General features: G+C 49.7%; 1 protein-coding gene and 1 long non-coding RNA gene across 4 annotated transcripts; one reads left to right on the top strand and one right to left on the bottom strand.

Moving 5' to 3' along the window:
• Positions 1-98: 98 nt before the first annotated feature.
• On the bottom strand, positions 99-9,032 carry fgf18a (fibroblast growth factor 18a). Of its 3 annotated transcripts, XM_057042796.1 has the most exons (6): positions 7,530-9,030; positions 4,326-4,365; positions 4,029-4,209; positions 1,831-1,937; positions 1,536-1,722; positions 99-1,162 (listed from the first exon to the last, which is right to left on the bottom strand). In XM_057042796.1, the coding sequence occupies exons 1-6, from the start codon at positions 7,559-7,561 to the stop codon at positions 1,149-1,151; spliced, it is 561 nt and encodes a 186-aa protein (XP_056898776.1). In that variant the 5' UTR covers positions 7,562-9,030; the 3' UTR covers positions 99-1,148. The 3 variants fall into 3 exon arrangements, with proteins under 3 accessions (XP_056898776.1, XP_056898775.1, XP_056898774.1); XM_057042795.1 differs by having other exon boundaries at positions 99-1,722; positions 4,029-4,206; positions 7,530-9,032; XM_057042794.1 differs by having other exon boundaries at positions 99-1,722; positions 7,530-9,031.
• Positions 6,323-7,185, top strand: LOC130531072 (uncharacterized). Its single transcript, XR_008952007.1, has 2 exons — positions 6,323-6,637; positions 6,871-7,185. It is a non-coding gene; the product is annotated as an uncharacterized LOC130531072 (long non-coding RNA).
• Positions 9,033-12,930: the final 3,898 nt, after the last annotated feature.

Here is a 12,930-nt window from a genome sequence, read left to right on the forward strand (position 1 = left end):
CTTCCAGATCACTGGAGTACCCTGGTGTTTTCCCACGTATTCCAACGTATTCATGAAACAGGAAGATGGGGTCGAAAGAGGCTCGGAGACACAGGGAATGTTTCTGTAAGGTTTACTGAGTCGAGAAAGACTGCTGCACACAGAGCTGAAATAAATAAATGAAATAATTTTTTTGTCATAATTATTATAGTAACCATCATAGTAAAGTTGCTTATTTAGGTTGTTTTGTCTTCTTTCATATATAATATATAGAACTTTCAATAAATTGTTCCCTTTAATAGTTTTTCTCCTGTGTGTACGCGTGAGACTTTGGTTTGTTCCACTGAATGTCCTGGTAGCAGCATTCTGTATCCACGCTGTCTCAGGGGGGGAGCACAGTCCTCCCCCCGGGTCGTTTCCATAGCAATGCCAGCTGACGACGCACCTTCCCTGTCAGGCCCGCCCCAGAGCTCGCTGCCCTCTGCTCTTATAAGATGAGGGTGTAATGTCCGCGAGGATGGTGGAGGCCATCGGGAAAAGTGGCAGTGAGGGTCTCCTGTTGTCTTTGGTCCGTTGCTGGTTTGGTTAGCGGTAGCTTGCTAGCTGTTTTTGGTGCAGCTTGGTTTCGAATACATTCTACTTCCTTAGATCTTGGCTCCCTGCGGCGAGTCATCACAGGTCCAGGCAAAGACCTGTTGGTCCCTTTTTTTTGTTGTCCCTTGAGATCCAGCTTCATTGTTTTTGGTTCACACACACACCACGCACACAAATGCACACTCTCTAGACGTGGCCTCCTCTTCTGATGAGCAGACTTTTATTCGGCATGTGACTCATTTGACCATTCACTCCTCCATTCATCCAACTGTCTCAGAGAGAGACAAATAAGTGCGTCACATGTCAACAGTTCATTATTAGTCCGTTTAATCTGAACAGATCATTCTGTCCCTTTGCCTTGTCCTGTCTCGTCCTTCCTGTTTTCCCCTTATTCAACGGCTAAGCACCCACTGGCTTGTCAGTCTTTCACACCTGTGTTTGGTCCAGTTGTAATTCCATACTTGATAATGTCCAGCTGGTCCAGAACAGGAGACTTGAAGTCCTTGTGGTTTGTGAGGTTGTGGAATAAAGGACTTTGTTGAGCTTGGATCTCTGTCAGCCTTCCAGTTTTCCTGTCAGTGTGTCTGGCCTATGTCGGAAAGGAGACAAAATCCTTAGAGGTTCCAGTGATGGACCAGTAATGGTTAAACTGGCCCAGTCAGAGACAGATAACTCAGAATGATCACTTACGAGTGGAGGAGACTTTAGTGGCAAATTAAGAGTAAAGCTAAACCCCTTTAATGATTCATCAAGATTCTGGTCAATGTTTGTCCCAACAATGAGAGGTGTCCATTCATGTGCAACAGAAGTTAGCCCATGACGGGCTCAGGTCAAGGCCTTGGGAGACAAGACGGTGGGTGCTAGCGTTAGCCAATACTAGCGGGGCCCAGTAGCACGCACCCTCTTTCCCCGCTTACTGACGGTGGTGAAGCGGAAGGGTGTGGTGAGGTTGGGCTGCTCACCAGGTGGGAAGCGCTTCATGAAGTGTACATCCCGCTCATTGGGTAGCATCTTGCGGCCCCGTCGAGGGCGGCCTTTTTTAGTGAAGCCCACGTAGTAGTCCGCGTAGCGCGCTGACATCAGAGCTGTGTAGTTGTTCTCCAGAACCTTCTCCACAAAAACACAGTCTTCACTTCGATTATTGGCCGTCTGGGAGAGCAAAGAAACCACAGGGACACGACAGAAGAGAGAGACAGACTTGTCAGGAGGCTGAAAAACTGGGAATCGGGGCTCATAAATGTGCCTCTAAAGTCTTACCATTCCCACTAGCTTGCCACGATTGTTCATGCAAAGGTAGAAATTGGTTTCTTTGCCGCGGATTCTCACCTGGCTACCAAAGGTGTCGGCCTCCACTACAAGCTGGGCTTGTGAAGGGACAAACAGAGGGACAGACAGACATTAGAATCACAGGATTTCCACTAAAGTAGAAACCAAATGACACATGCTACATCCTTCCAATGTGCAAAACTGAAGCCACCTGTCCCTTCCTAGCCGGTGTCTGCACAGCAGAGACAGGTGAGTGCAGCCCCGGCATGAGCCCCCACCTAAATTTCAAACAGCTGCCAAATGTGGACGTATCCCCTTACAGTATATACGTAATGGAACCTACCACCAGAGGGAAACTATGATGCTTCAGTCTTTAAATAAATCTTTATGCATAGTGGAACACACAGTAGTTCCCAATGTACATTATCAGCAGCAGATGTGATTTTTAACCATTCACACATGCTCCTTGGTTCTAGTCTCGGGCACATTCACACATGACGTGGTCATATCTGTAATAGGTTAGCTGGGATGTGCTGCAGTGGGGGGAATAATGTGCCTGGAATTCATGGTGCGCTCCAGAAGGAATAAGATACAGTGGCCCGAGATCTCCTCGACCCAAAATCAATACACAACACAAGGGGAGACATTTTCTCATCTGTTGCGAATCCCAAAAGCATATTCCACACACGATCGGGGGAAAAGACAAAGAGTCCCTGTAATGAACCTGCTTTCATTCACAATACTGCTAATTCCCCGTTAAATTCGATGTTGAGGTGGAAAGTTTCCGGTGTCAATTTCCCAGAAAATAGTTCCCGGGTATCGGTCACACAGGACATGATTCCTTCCAGAGGAAAAAGATGGAGCATTACTGGGAAAGGCAACATGTGTGAATGTGGCTTTAGGCTAGCGCACTTTGCTAGACCACAAAAAAAGCTTACCAGAACAAAACCGCTGTCGAGTAGCGTGACACTAATTGCGGAGATTACCAGCCACCATTAAATATGGTTTCCTTTCAAGGCCGATAAGACATCCGCAGTGAAACAGACGGAAGATTCATAGTTCCAATTAAAGGCGCGGATAAATCACCGGCAGATATAAACGTCTCGGGCAGGATAGATGGTCATCAGATAAATTCGGTCACACACGTAGATGTGAGGCCTCTGACCACGAATGGCCCTCATAAAAAAGGAGCAGCGCAAACTCTCAGACTGAATGTCTGCGATAGTGTTGTTTTAGGAGTGCGCGCGTGTGCGTGCACGTTTGCAGGTGCATGTGTGTTCATCCATCCGCTGCGGTTTTATCAGCTACACATCATCAGAGAGCACTGGTGCCTGTTTAAAAATAAATTCCTAAAATGGTTCCTACGTGACCTTAGTCAACAAAGGGGTCAAGAGAAATCAATACATCCCTCCCTCTTTCACTCTTCCTCTCTTCCCCCAACTCTCCTCTCATCTTCCCTCGGCTCCTTCACATCTGTACCTCGGCGCCCTCCCGTTTCTGCGCTTTATCTGCCTCCTCTGTTCTCCGCTCCTTTGTGCGATGCCCCCGTTGCCACGGCAGGTCAGGTGTTTGTCGGAGAACAAACGGACCTTTGCATTTATCCCTCCGCGCGCGGCTCGGTGTGTTTCAGAGTGGCTGCCGGTGCCATCAACATAAGGGTGAGCTCTTTTGTCCGTCGACTGTGTGTGCGGGGCCGTCGAGGATGGGCCGGACGTCATTACAGACAGGGAAATGTGATGCATAGGAAATGGCGGTGGGGGAGGGAGGGAGGTGGCGGGGACGCTTGGGGTCGGGTAGGGAGGAAGCGGAAGCCTGCTGTTTTAAATCCAAGGGAGACAACGAGGGAGGGTGAGGAATCAATGGAGGGATCAATAGCACAGATGAGTTTCTAACACTTGAACAATCTACCTGCCAGGCTTCTGCTACAAACTTACACTCTCTCTCCCTCAAATCATCCAGTCAGCAGCCAGTCGATTAGTTTTTGTTCTCAGATGACAAGCTGCAGTGCCCCTCTGCCAAAGCCCGGGGGCATGTGTGTGTGTGTGTGTGTGTGTGTGTGTGTGAGTGAGAGAGAGAGAAAGAATAAGCATTCTGTCTCCATTCAGCCATGAACCCATCGACCTTTAGGTCTCTACGCCTCCAGGTGAAGCACCTGTTTGCCTCCCCTACATATAATGTATATGGCTTACCATATTTGTCTCCATCTTCTCCCCGGGCGCTGATTTTACGGCCCAGCACTTGCACGTGTTTGCCGCTGGTTCGGCTGTACAGTTGGTAGACCCGGTGGTGCCGCCGACTCATGGTGTCTCGCACCTGCGTCTGGTTCTCTACGTGCACGCTGAAGTTCACCCCATCCACACCGAGCACCTGCTGGAGAGGCGCGCACATACCGGAGAGTCAGGGAGTCGCGCACGGCCTCGGGAAGACTAAACAACTTGTCTTTTTCTACTGTCGGCCCGCTCTCGGCCACGCATCCAGACTCTCACCTGTAATGGATTGCACATCACCAGCAACATCTGGATACATCTGTTAAAAAAAACACAAGAAACAGATGAGCGTCTGTGTCTTTAAACTCATCTGTAATTTATGTAAGGAACACTGCGTATTGGAAAGTCCATGCGTGACAGCATCATTTCCATTTCTTTCTTCTCTGTTGTTCTTTCTGTTCAGCATCCCTTTTCCTTATTGGGCGATTACTCCGGCCGGGTGTGCGGCCGCCTCAGCAACGCCAGCGACTAACAGATGTACCGGGATCAGCAGACGGACAACACCCAGAGCTGTGTTTACTGTTCCGCTACCAGCTTTCTGTTCAAGCCCCACATTCTGACCCCGTTCACGAGTTTCGCGCACCAAAAATCTGGCCTCCAAATGACCCGGCTGGACTGTGGCGAAATGGCAAACACGCCAAGACAACTAGAAGGTGTTATGGTTCGTACATCTAAGGAAATGTGCAGGCTCATTTGGCGGCGCGTGTATGTAGACAGCTGTGCTGGGCTACAGGTGTGGACAGAGCCGCAAACTGTGGAAACATTTAGAGATTCTATGAATACGTTTGAAGCCGAGTTAATAAAGGGCGAGGAAAGTCGATCTGTAGCGGGACCGACGCCGGCAATGTAGCGTGCAGGCTAATGTAAATTATCCATATAAAACTTCAACATGGGATATTTATTGCTCAGCAGATCTGGACGTTTCTGAGCGAAACCATACACTTAGCTTCGGAATACTTTCCACATTGCTTAATTGAAATTTAGACCTTGAACTTGGATGTATCAAATGTTATTTAGAGCTTTAGCAAGGGAGTGATGGTGTTGCTTAAATTCGCCTCTGGCAGTCCTTGAACCGCTCTAAATTTGCGGCGAAGAAGCCCAGCGCAGGGTGTGTGGGCTGGAAAGACATTCTATGAATTTAGTCTTTCCCCACCTCATCTTTTGCTATCTTTCTGCATGCCTCTTCTCTCACTTTCTGCCCTGTTGTTCGCCCTTTATCGCTCTCCTTCACCTTATCTAGCCCTTCACTCCACCTTTCTCCTCGGCTTCCCTGCCTCCCATCTTCCTTTATGTTGGGAGTTTGCCTAGCGACTCCTCCGCACTGTCATGGGCATGTACACAGATGTGTAGGTGTGTGTGCGCACGTGTGTGTGTACAGGAGGAGCGGGCAGCTGACAGCTGGGCCAAAGCAAAGACATACGTGCTGCTGAGAGAAGGAGATAGTGAACAGGAGACCGAGGCAGACCGGGACCTGCACAAAGGGAACGGGAGAAGGTGATGTGGGACTGAAGAGAGGATGAGGACGATGAAGCAGGTGAGGGTGGACAGATGATAAGGGAGGTAAATCCAGAGGGAGCCGGCAGATGCACAGATGTGAGAAGGTGCAAGGAGCTTCAACAAAGACCTGCATTACGTCTGGAAGGTCTGGGGAGAAAAGGCCGCCAAACGAGAGACAGACGCGTAACCGCAGAATGTGCTGTGGCGTGAGAAGTAGACAAAAAGACAAATAATGGAAATAAGAGGGGAGGGGTTTGACGTTATGCACACTGTGAGGGACATGTCACCACCTCCAGGCTACCATAAATACCATCCTGCTTCCTTTCTCTCTTTGTCAACATTTGCGTCATAGCGGCTCCTGTCTTGGCCCCCGACTCCATCTCCCCGACGCGCACGTATCCCAGGTACTGCCGCCGAGCGTTGGCCCTCAGATTTTGCCTGCGCAAACGAAAACTCCCGAGTGCGCCCTGCATTGTGAGGACTCTCAGCTGTTAAAACACCACAGCTGCACTGTAGCCGAGGACGCTGCAGGAAAAGTGCCTCGGCACTGGATTCCCCCGCTCCCACAAAAACCACAGACACTCCATATTATGCCAGCCATAGAGAGAAAAAGGAGAGGAAAGAAGGAGACGGGGAACGGCCAGGCGGGGGAGGGATGAGAAAAGGAGAAAATAAGAGAGCGCAGAGGAGAAGTCGAGGAGAGTAAAGACAGAAGGAGCTATGGAAGAGAGGGAAAGCCCGGTGCGCCTTGGCCGGCCGCCAAAGCAAGCAAGGGTCTGACATCATAAACCTGCGTCCCAGCAGATCTTCCATATGGAGGCTGCGGTTAGTCTAGCGGGCCTCAGCTCTGGGCAGCAGCGTGGAGCGAGAGTGGTTGGCCTGGTGGGAGTTAGCTCAGAACGGTGGTTTCAGCTGTGTGTAGCGGCGGTTAACGTGGTAGGCCAACACTAGAGCAGTGGGCTTCGGCGCAACGTAAAAGAAAAAAGCCTCAGATGTTCGGCAGCAGGCCTCGGCGAAGAAGAGCGGTTAAGCCGGTGGGTGTGTGAGTGGGATCAGCAGTAATGGGGCCTACTGTGGAGCAACGGGTGGGAAAGATGGAGGGCTGTAACAGGTTGCTGTGGCAAAGCTCCGACTTTTCTCCCCGCTAAACCTACAGCATGTGAAAATAGAGCTTTCCACTCTGATAAATGTGCTATGGCAACGCATATCACCGCACGTTTTCAATGCAAACAGCGTGACCTGGAACATTATCTTATTTATGTTTCAGTCTGAACAAATGCACTGGCTAGAATTTACAAAGCTGGGAGACAGATGTATGCAGCTCGGTGGGCGCAGACACTGAAAGGAAGGCACGGATGAAGAGAGGAGCGCAACAGCAACACACACCCTGTCCAGCTTGTGTGAGGAATGAAAAGTATTTGGAGATGACTGCCATCTGGTCGAAGTGCAGCCGGCAAAAACAAAGGAAAAAGAAATCCCCTGAACTTTAAAGACACACCTTGAATGGGCAAATTCTATCCCGCTTTCCCCCTATCTGAAATTTGATATTGTCACTTTTTTTGATAAAGTTGGTGCGATTTGACTCTGCGTTTTTGATCGGGAGAAGGGTTGATAGCCTCTGGAGCTGTGGAAATGGTCTTTTCTAAAGCGTTGTCTCGTCTCTGAAGTGTGCAGATGGTTTATGGCACCTTTTATGAGAAACAGGACCCCGAATCTGACCCGGTGACCCTGAGCCCTCAGCCAATCAAAATAGGGCCCTCGGTGGCCTGTTTTCTGAGGGGTGATGAGGAGTGCTGTAATCAGGAGACGCTGCAACCCTCCTATCATATTCATCTGCAGCCAGGTCTATGTGGACCTTGGTTAAACATTCAGAGAATAGGCTAAGATTGAAGGGGCTTGTTATCGTATGATAAAAAGATAACTTACAAGACGGTCAGCGTGGAAAGAAGGGACCACATCGCTTCCCCCCTCCACTATGGAACTTGGCCGAGAGACAGTCTCCTCGCTCGGTCTGAGCCAGTCCGACAGTCCGGATAGCTTCTGTCTGTGTTTTTAATCCACTGGAAGTGCGGAGTCCAAGAGTCAGCGCACAGTCCCGTTGGCATCGGCAGCGGTGTGCCCCGGTTCCCCGCCTGTGGCTGAACGAGGGGTGCGAGGCCGCTCTACCTGCGCCGCTATGACCGCGGGGCAACCCCTAACAGCTGTCCAGACGGGCGGGGGGGCGGGGGGAGACAGCGAGAAAAGGTGAGGGCTTCGCTGGATGCGCGTCCCCGACAAGGAGAGGAACAGGTGAAAGCGCGCTCACGTGTCACGGATAGGCCAACCCAGTCAACCTCTCAGATAGAGTCTCGGCCCTGTAGACTGATGTCGGGCGTGCGTAATCCAATGCGCGTGTAGTCAGTGCAGACTTCTGATTCAAAAAGAGCTTTCTGGGGTAAATGAGGTGATATAAAAAAAAAGAGGGGCACTGTAGTCCCAGCCTAGACAGGAGTGTTATTCCTAGCAGGCGACAAACAGAACCTTTTGGACGTGCGCTACCTGGGCTGTCTGATGGAGCAAATGGCGAGCTAGACAAGGGGGATCTGCCGGCGCAGAAGAATGCAAGACGGCCTCGGTCATGACTGCGCCCCGCACAGCCTGTGGCTCAGGTGACAAGGACCAGCAGTGTCCGACAGAGAGGCAGAGCCGCCCTGGCGCGGTCCAGTTCAGAGGGAGACTGCTCAATGGGAGAGGGAGAAGATTCTACATGAGGAAAAAGAAGAGGGAGGGGGTGGCTGGGGAGGCTGGGGAACAGCTGTGACTGGGTGGCGGACTCAGCCACCCGCGACACAGCGAGGAAATAACAACCGCACTTTGCACCTGATTTTCCGGACTTCCCCGCTCGCCTCAACCGCTGGTTCCCTCCTGGCTGCAGCGGTTCTCCCTGCGCCCTCTCGACACAATACCAGCCAAAACACAGCACGATGACATCACCCCCAGAAGGTTTTAAGGGGAAAATGCAATCTGATCTTCTTATTTATTTTCGTAGACTTAGAAAGTTTAAGCAGTTTGTCTGACGAGGGTGGTGGGGCGGGGGGTGGTGGTGGTGGACCAGAGGAAAGTCTCCCTGTTCCGAGAAAAGCGAGCCTGTCGTGCAGGACGAGAGGAGCTCGACGAAGAAGAGTAAAAAGTTCCGCAGTGTAAAAAGAAGTAGTCACACCGAATCCCTCAACCTGCGCCGTCCTTTCCACACTTAAAACTGCATCCCCGCTTCTTTCTCTAGGAACAAACGCAAGGCAAAAGTGTAATCGCTTTTATCCACTCATCTGGCGCTCTGCAGATCTTCTTACACAAAAATCCGAGGTTTCCTTCCATAAAAAGCTTTCATGAAGGGGGCTGCACAGGAGAGGCGCGTCGGCAGGCACAGACCTCACTCCAAGAAAAACCAGAACAAGATTTTAACAGACGCAGATCAATCCTCCCTCCCTCCCTCCCTCTCCTCCCTCCCTCCTCTCGCTCTCTCTCCCTCTCTCTCTCCCTCGCACACACGCACACGCACACTTATTGGATCAAAATGGGGATTAGTCAGAGCTATACGATGCCGACCCAACTTTCGTCTAAAATTATATTCAGCCCCGTTTAATATCTTTACGCATATTAGGCGATTTCATTTCGACAACGCAAAAGCAACTTTTTCTCCCGCATCGGGCCTTTCTTGTTTGCGTTATTCTCCCTTGTTTCAATGTTCAGTTTGAATTCCTGACAAATAAAGTGCACTGGAAACAATTTGAATGATGTCATTGTATCGACTGGCATTCATTCCTTCCCAGAAATGCGATTTTTGAAGATCAGAACTGATTTCTTGTGCTACTATTTTAGACAATGCGAGAAATCTTTCCTTCAGATCCTCAGAAAACAAAAGACACCTGTCTCCGTCAAGAAGCGTTTGTCTGAAAGCTTTCTGCCTCTCATCACCCCCCCACCCCCACCCCCCATAACCTCTGTCCGCGGTGCGGTTGGCCTCGGACGCACCTTCGGTCCGAGCGGCTGCGCTTTCATCTAAAGGATTTAGCCTCTCCATTTCATAACTTTTAAGTTAAACCTTAAAAAGGAAAAATGAAACGGGGAATGAGAGACAGTCGGGAGGGAGGTATGTAAGCACGGACAGAGATCCAAAACGAACATTTCTCAGGGATTTCGGCAGCAACGCCCGCTCCGCGCTCCCAAAACTCCCTCTCACCGCCGCTGCACAACCGCAGACGGTCGGCCAAGCCAACACAACACTCCTGCCATACCTTTCATTCACACACACACACACACACACACACACACACACACACACACACCACACACACACACACACACACACACACACACACACGGAGAGAAAAAGAATAGAGGGATCGTAGATGTGTGTGTGTAATAGAGATGGGAAGGGGGGGCTGGCCTCATACATCAGGGACGGCTATCTTGGCTCCAACTGCAGGCTTATTCTTTTCAACATTGTACTTTCAAATCACCCACATGCACACACACATGCACTGTTCTGCAACTGGACAAGGTTGAATTAGGCTGGGTAGGGGTACTGTGGTTGAATGCCTTTCCAGTCATGCTCCACAGACAAGCCTCTGGCCTTCTCTCCCACTACTGGCTCTCCCTGTCCTTGCACCTGTGTCTGGGCACTTTTTTTTCACCCCTCACCGCACTGCTGCAAGGGACATGAGTGCAAATGTTGTGGAGAGGGATTTGAACCACATTCTGGTGATGAGGTATGGGCCCGTCTGGTACTGTTAAGCCCAGATGGAAGGGTTCAGAATGGGGACTGCAGAACATCTTGGTACAATGGTGGATTACATATTTCCATATGAAATCCCGACTTAACGGTAGCCGTATATTTGAAGATACTAGGTTTTGCAAAAGAATCCAGATGCAGAGATAATCTTGCTTGCGCTGTAAATCTGCAAAATTTATGTCATTCCAAGATTCTTTTGGACTTTGTACATGTGGTTGAGTAATACAATTAACATAAAATTTAGTTTGAACCAGAAAAAAGGAGAAAAGAACAAAGTTAAATGGTGAATCATTCAGCTCTGTAACTACCGCCTGTCAAAATATCACTGTGATATTGTTCGATTGTTAATTTAACTGTCTGTGTTTGCTTTCGTAATTGACTACAGACAGCAAGGGTTGTCCCTTTGGAGCTTGCAGAAAGGTGAAAGTTACTAGAATATTAAATAAACACAAACTTTTCTGATCAGTGCCCCTCTCTCAAACACGCCCTCATTCATAGTCTGTCCCCCTATCTGTCTCCTTAATCTCCCTGGCTGGTGTTATCAGCTCAAGCTGTCCCTCCCTCTGTTTGAAGCCACCATATTGATTGCCAGTGCCTTTGCCTCTGCAGCTCCTGCTTATTGATCCTTAGCTAAGAAGCGTGCACACAAACTTGTGCGCACACATGTTTGCCACATAAATGGATGCCCTCTTCCTGTCCCTTTCAGTGTCGGAAGATCGCTCACATGTGGCCGATCTTTGCCCCCCCACACACATCATCCATAAATTTCACACATGCACAAGTAGAGCCACACCAGGGCGCCAACTTTTTGCATATGCCCTCTGTTGTGTTCAATAGACTTGGCATTGATGGACGTTTTGCCTTTGTGCTCTTCTCTGGACTCATTAAAGCGAATGAGCGTGCGCGTGTGTGTGTGTGTGTGGGTGTGTGTGTGTGTGTATCTGTGTCTGTGAAGTGTGGTGGGTTTGGGCCCAGCAGCCTTTCTTTCTCTGCGGTTTTCTCTCTCTCTTTCTCTTTGACTGGGTCTGCTGGCTTCTTCATCCAGGGAACATGGTCAATATGGCCATTCTGTCTAGCAATTAACATCGATCAGCACTCGTCAATACTGTCAGCACCCAGACAAAGACCCAGGGTGCATTGCGTGTGCTTGCCCTTTCTCTATCACAGCCCAACAAATCCCCAAACAGCACTCTCATTATATGAGGGCATTCTGGCCTGACCCCAAGGTCATCATGGAGGAGAGGCGTGCTGTGCAGGACTCTCTGTTATGGGTGACTGGACCGGAACCTTAGGCGGAGCGTGGAGCGTTCTGAGCCACGGGCCAGTTGTTGACTCATTATCATGGTTTTCTGTGTGTGTGTGTGTGTGCGTGTGTTTAGGTGTGAGTCAGGTTTAGATATGACTTGGAGGCAGTCTAAGAAAAGTTGGCAGACATGCAGCCTTGTTCCCCCCACTGTGTGTTAGAAAGTGTTAAATCACTGCTCAAACTTTGAACTATAGAGAGCAATTCATCATTCCGGTGACACATTGTGTAGATCTGGAATTCTTAGATTTGTCAAATACAGATGATTATGTTAACTTTGTCTATGAGATATGGATCATATATTTATTTGATCAGGAGGGGGGACTGGAAGGGTCCGTGCGTATGCACGTGGGATCTGTTTCGGGACCCGGAGGGTTGCAGCTCTGATTAATACCTGCACACGTCTGATGCCGGGATGTCAGCCTGACATTGTTTTCTTTGGGATAAGAAATAAAACGCCTGCTCTCGTCATCGCAGTCCCAATTAAAGCTGTTCCCCGAATGTGCAAACGAATGAGACACTTACTAAAGCCCCTTTGATGACAAACGCGGGGCCCGTGCAGAGTCAAGGAATGTGCAAAGTGTGGCGGCCTTTGAAGGGAGAACCTGTTCGCCACTTGTCAGCGTCTGCGGGACGAGAGAATCGACAGCTGCAGCTAAAGCAAAGCAGGAATTAATTATCGGCGAGCCGTTTGTGTGAGAGCGAGCTGCAGCCGAGATGAATAGAAGAGCACAATATTGTTTCTATTAGTGGCGTTGTTGGTGGTGCGCAGCCTGCTCGCTTCTCTCGCTCGGCAACATTAATCCAGCGACTAGGAACGTTTACTTTCCTCCCTCCCAGAATCCATTGCAGCTGTTTACAGTTTATAACTGTCTCTCCCATCGCCTAGCTGAAGCACTGGCTTATGCTCTCACACTTTCATCTCGGAGGGTTGGATGCTGCTTTGGCCGCGTGTCAGGATAATTATTCATGCAATCTATCTTGTCACTTCCACGCCAGAGCTTAGTTTGCACACTGAGTGGTGCCCAGGTAATCATGTTCTCTGGGCTGCACTTGTCCTCTACTAGGATATGTGGTATGATTTTCATTATGAAAGCTATTCAGTGGCTTCAGGAGTTTGCTGGTTTTGGTGTGGATATAGGTTTGCCAAATATGTAATAATGTAAAACATGTGCGCCTCTCAGATCAGCCGAGGCTACAACAATGGCGCGCGTCCAGGGACATATGCATTCCAGCAGGGGGACGGTCTCGTC

Source organism: Takifugu flavidus, chromosome 9 (assembly GCF_003711565.1).
Source record: "Takifugu flavidus isolate HTHZ2018 chromosome 9, ASM371156v2, whole genome shotgun sequence".
NCBI lineage: Eukaryota > Metazoa > Chordata > Actinopteri > Tetraodontiformes > Tetraodontidae > Takifugu > Takifugu flavidus.

Excerpts from the sequence above, each read along its gene's own strand:
- fgf18a (XM_057042794.1), bottom strand. The coding sequence starts at position 7,561 with ATGTGGTCCCTTCTTTCCACGCTGACCGTCTT. Across the intron at positions 4,210-4,325 it reads TGATGTGCAATCCATTACAG|CAGGTGCTCGGTGTGGATGG; the intron begins GTGAGAGTCTGG and ends GCGCCTCTCCAG. Across the intron at positions 1,938-4,028 it reads AGAAGATGGAGACAAATATG|CCCAGCTTGTAGTGGAGGCC; the intron begins GTAAGCCATATA and ends TCCCTTCACAAG.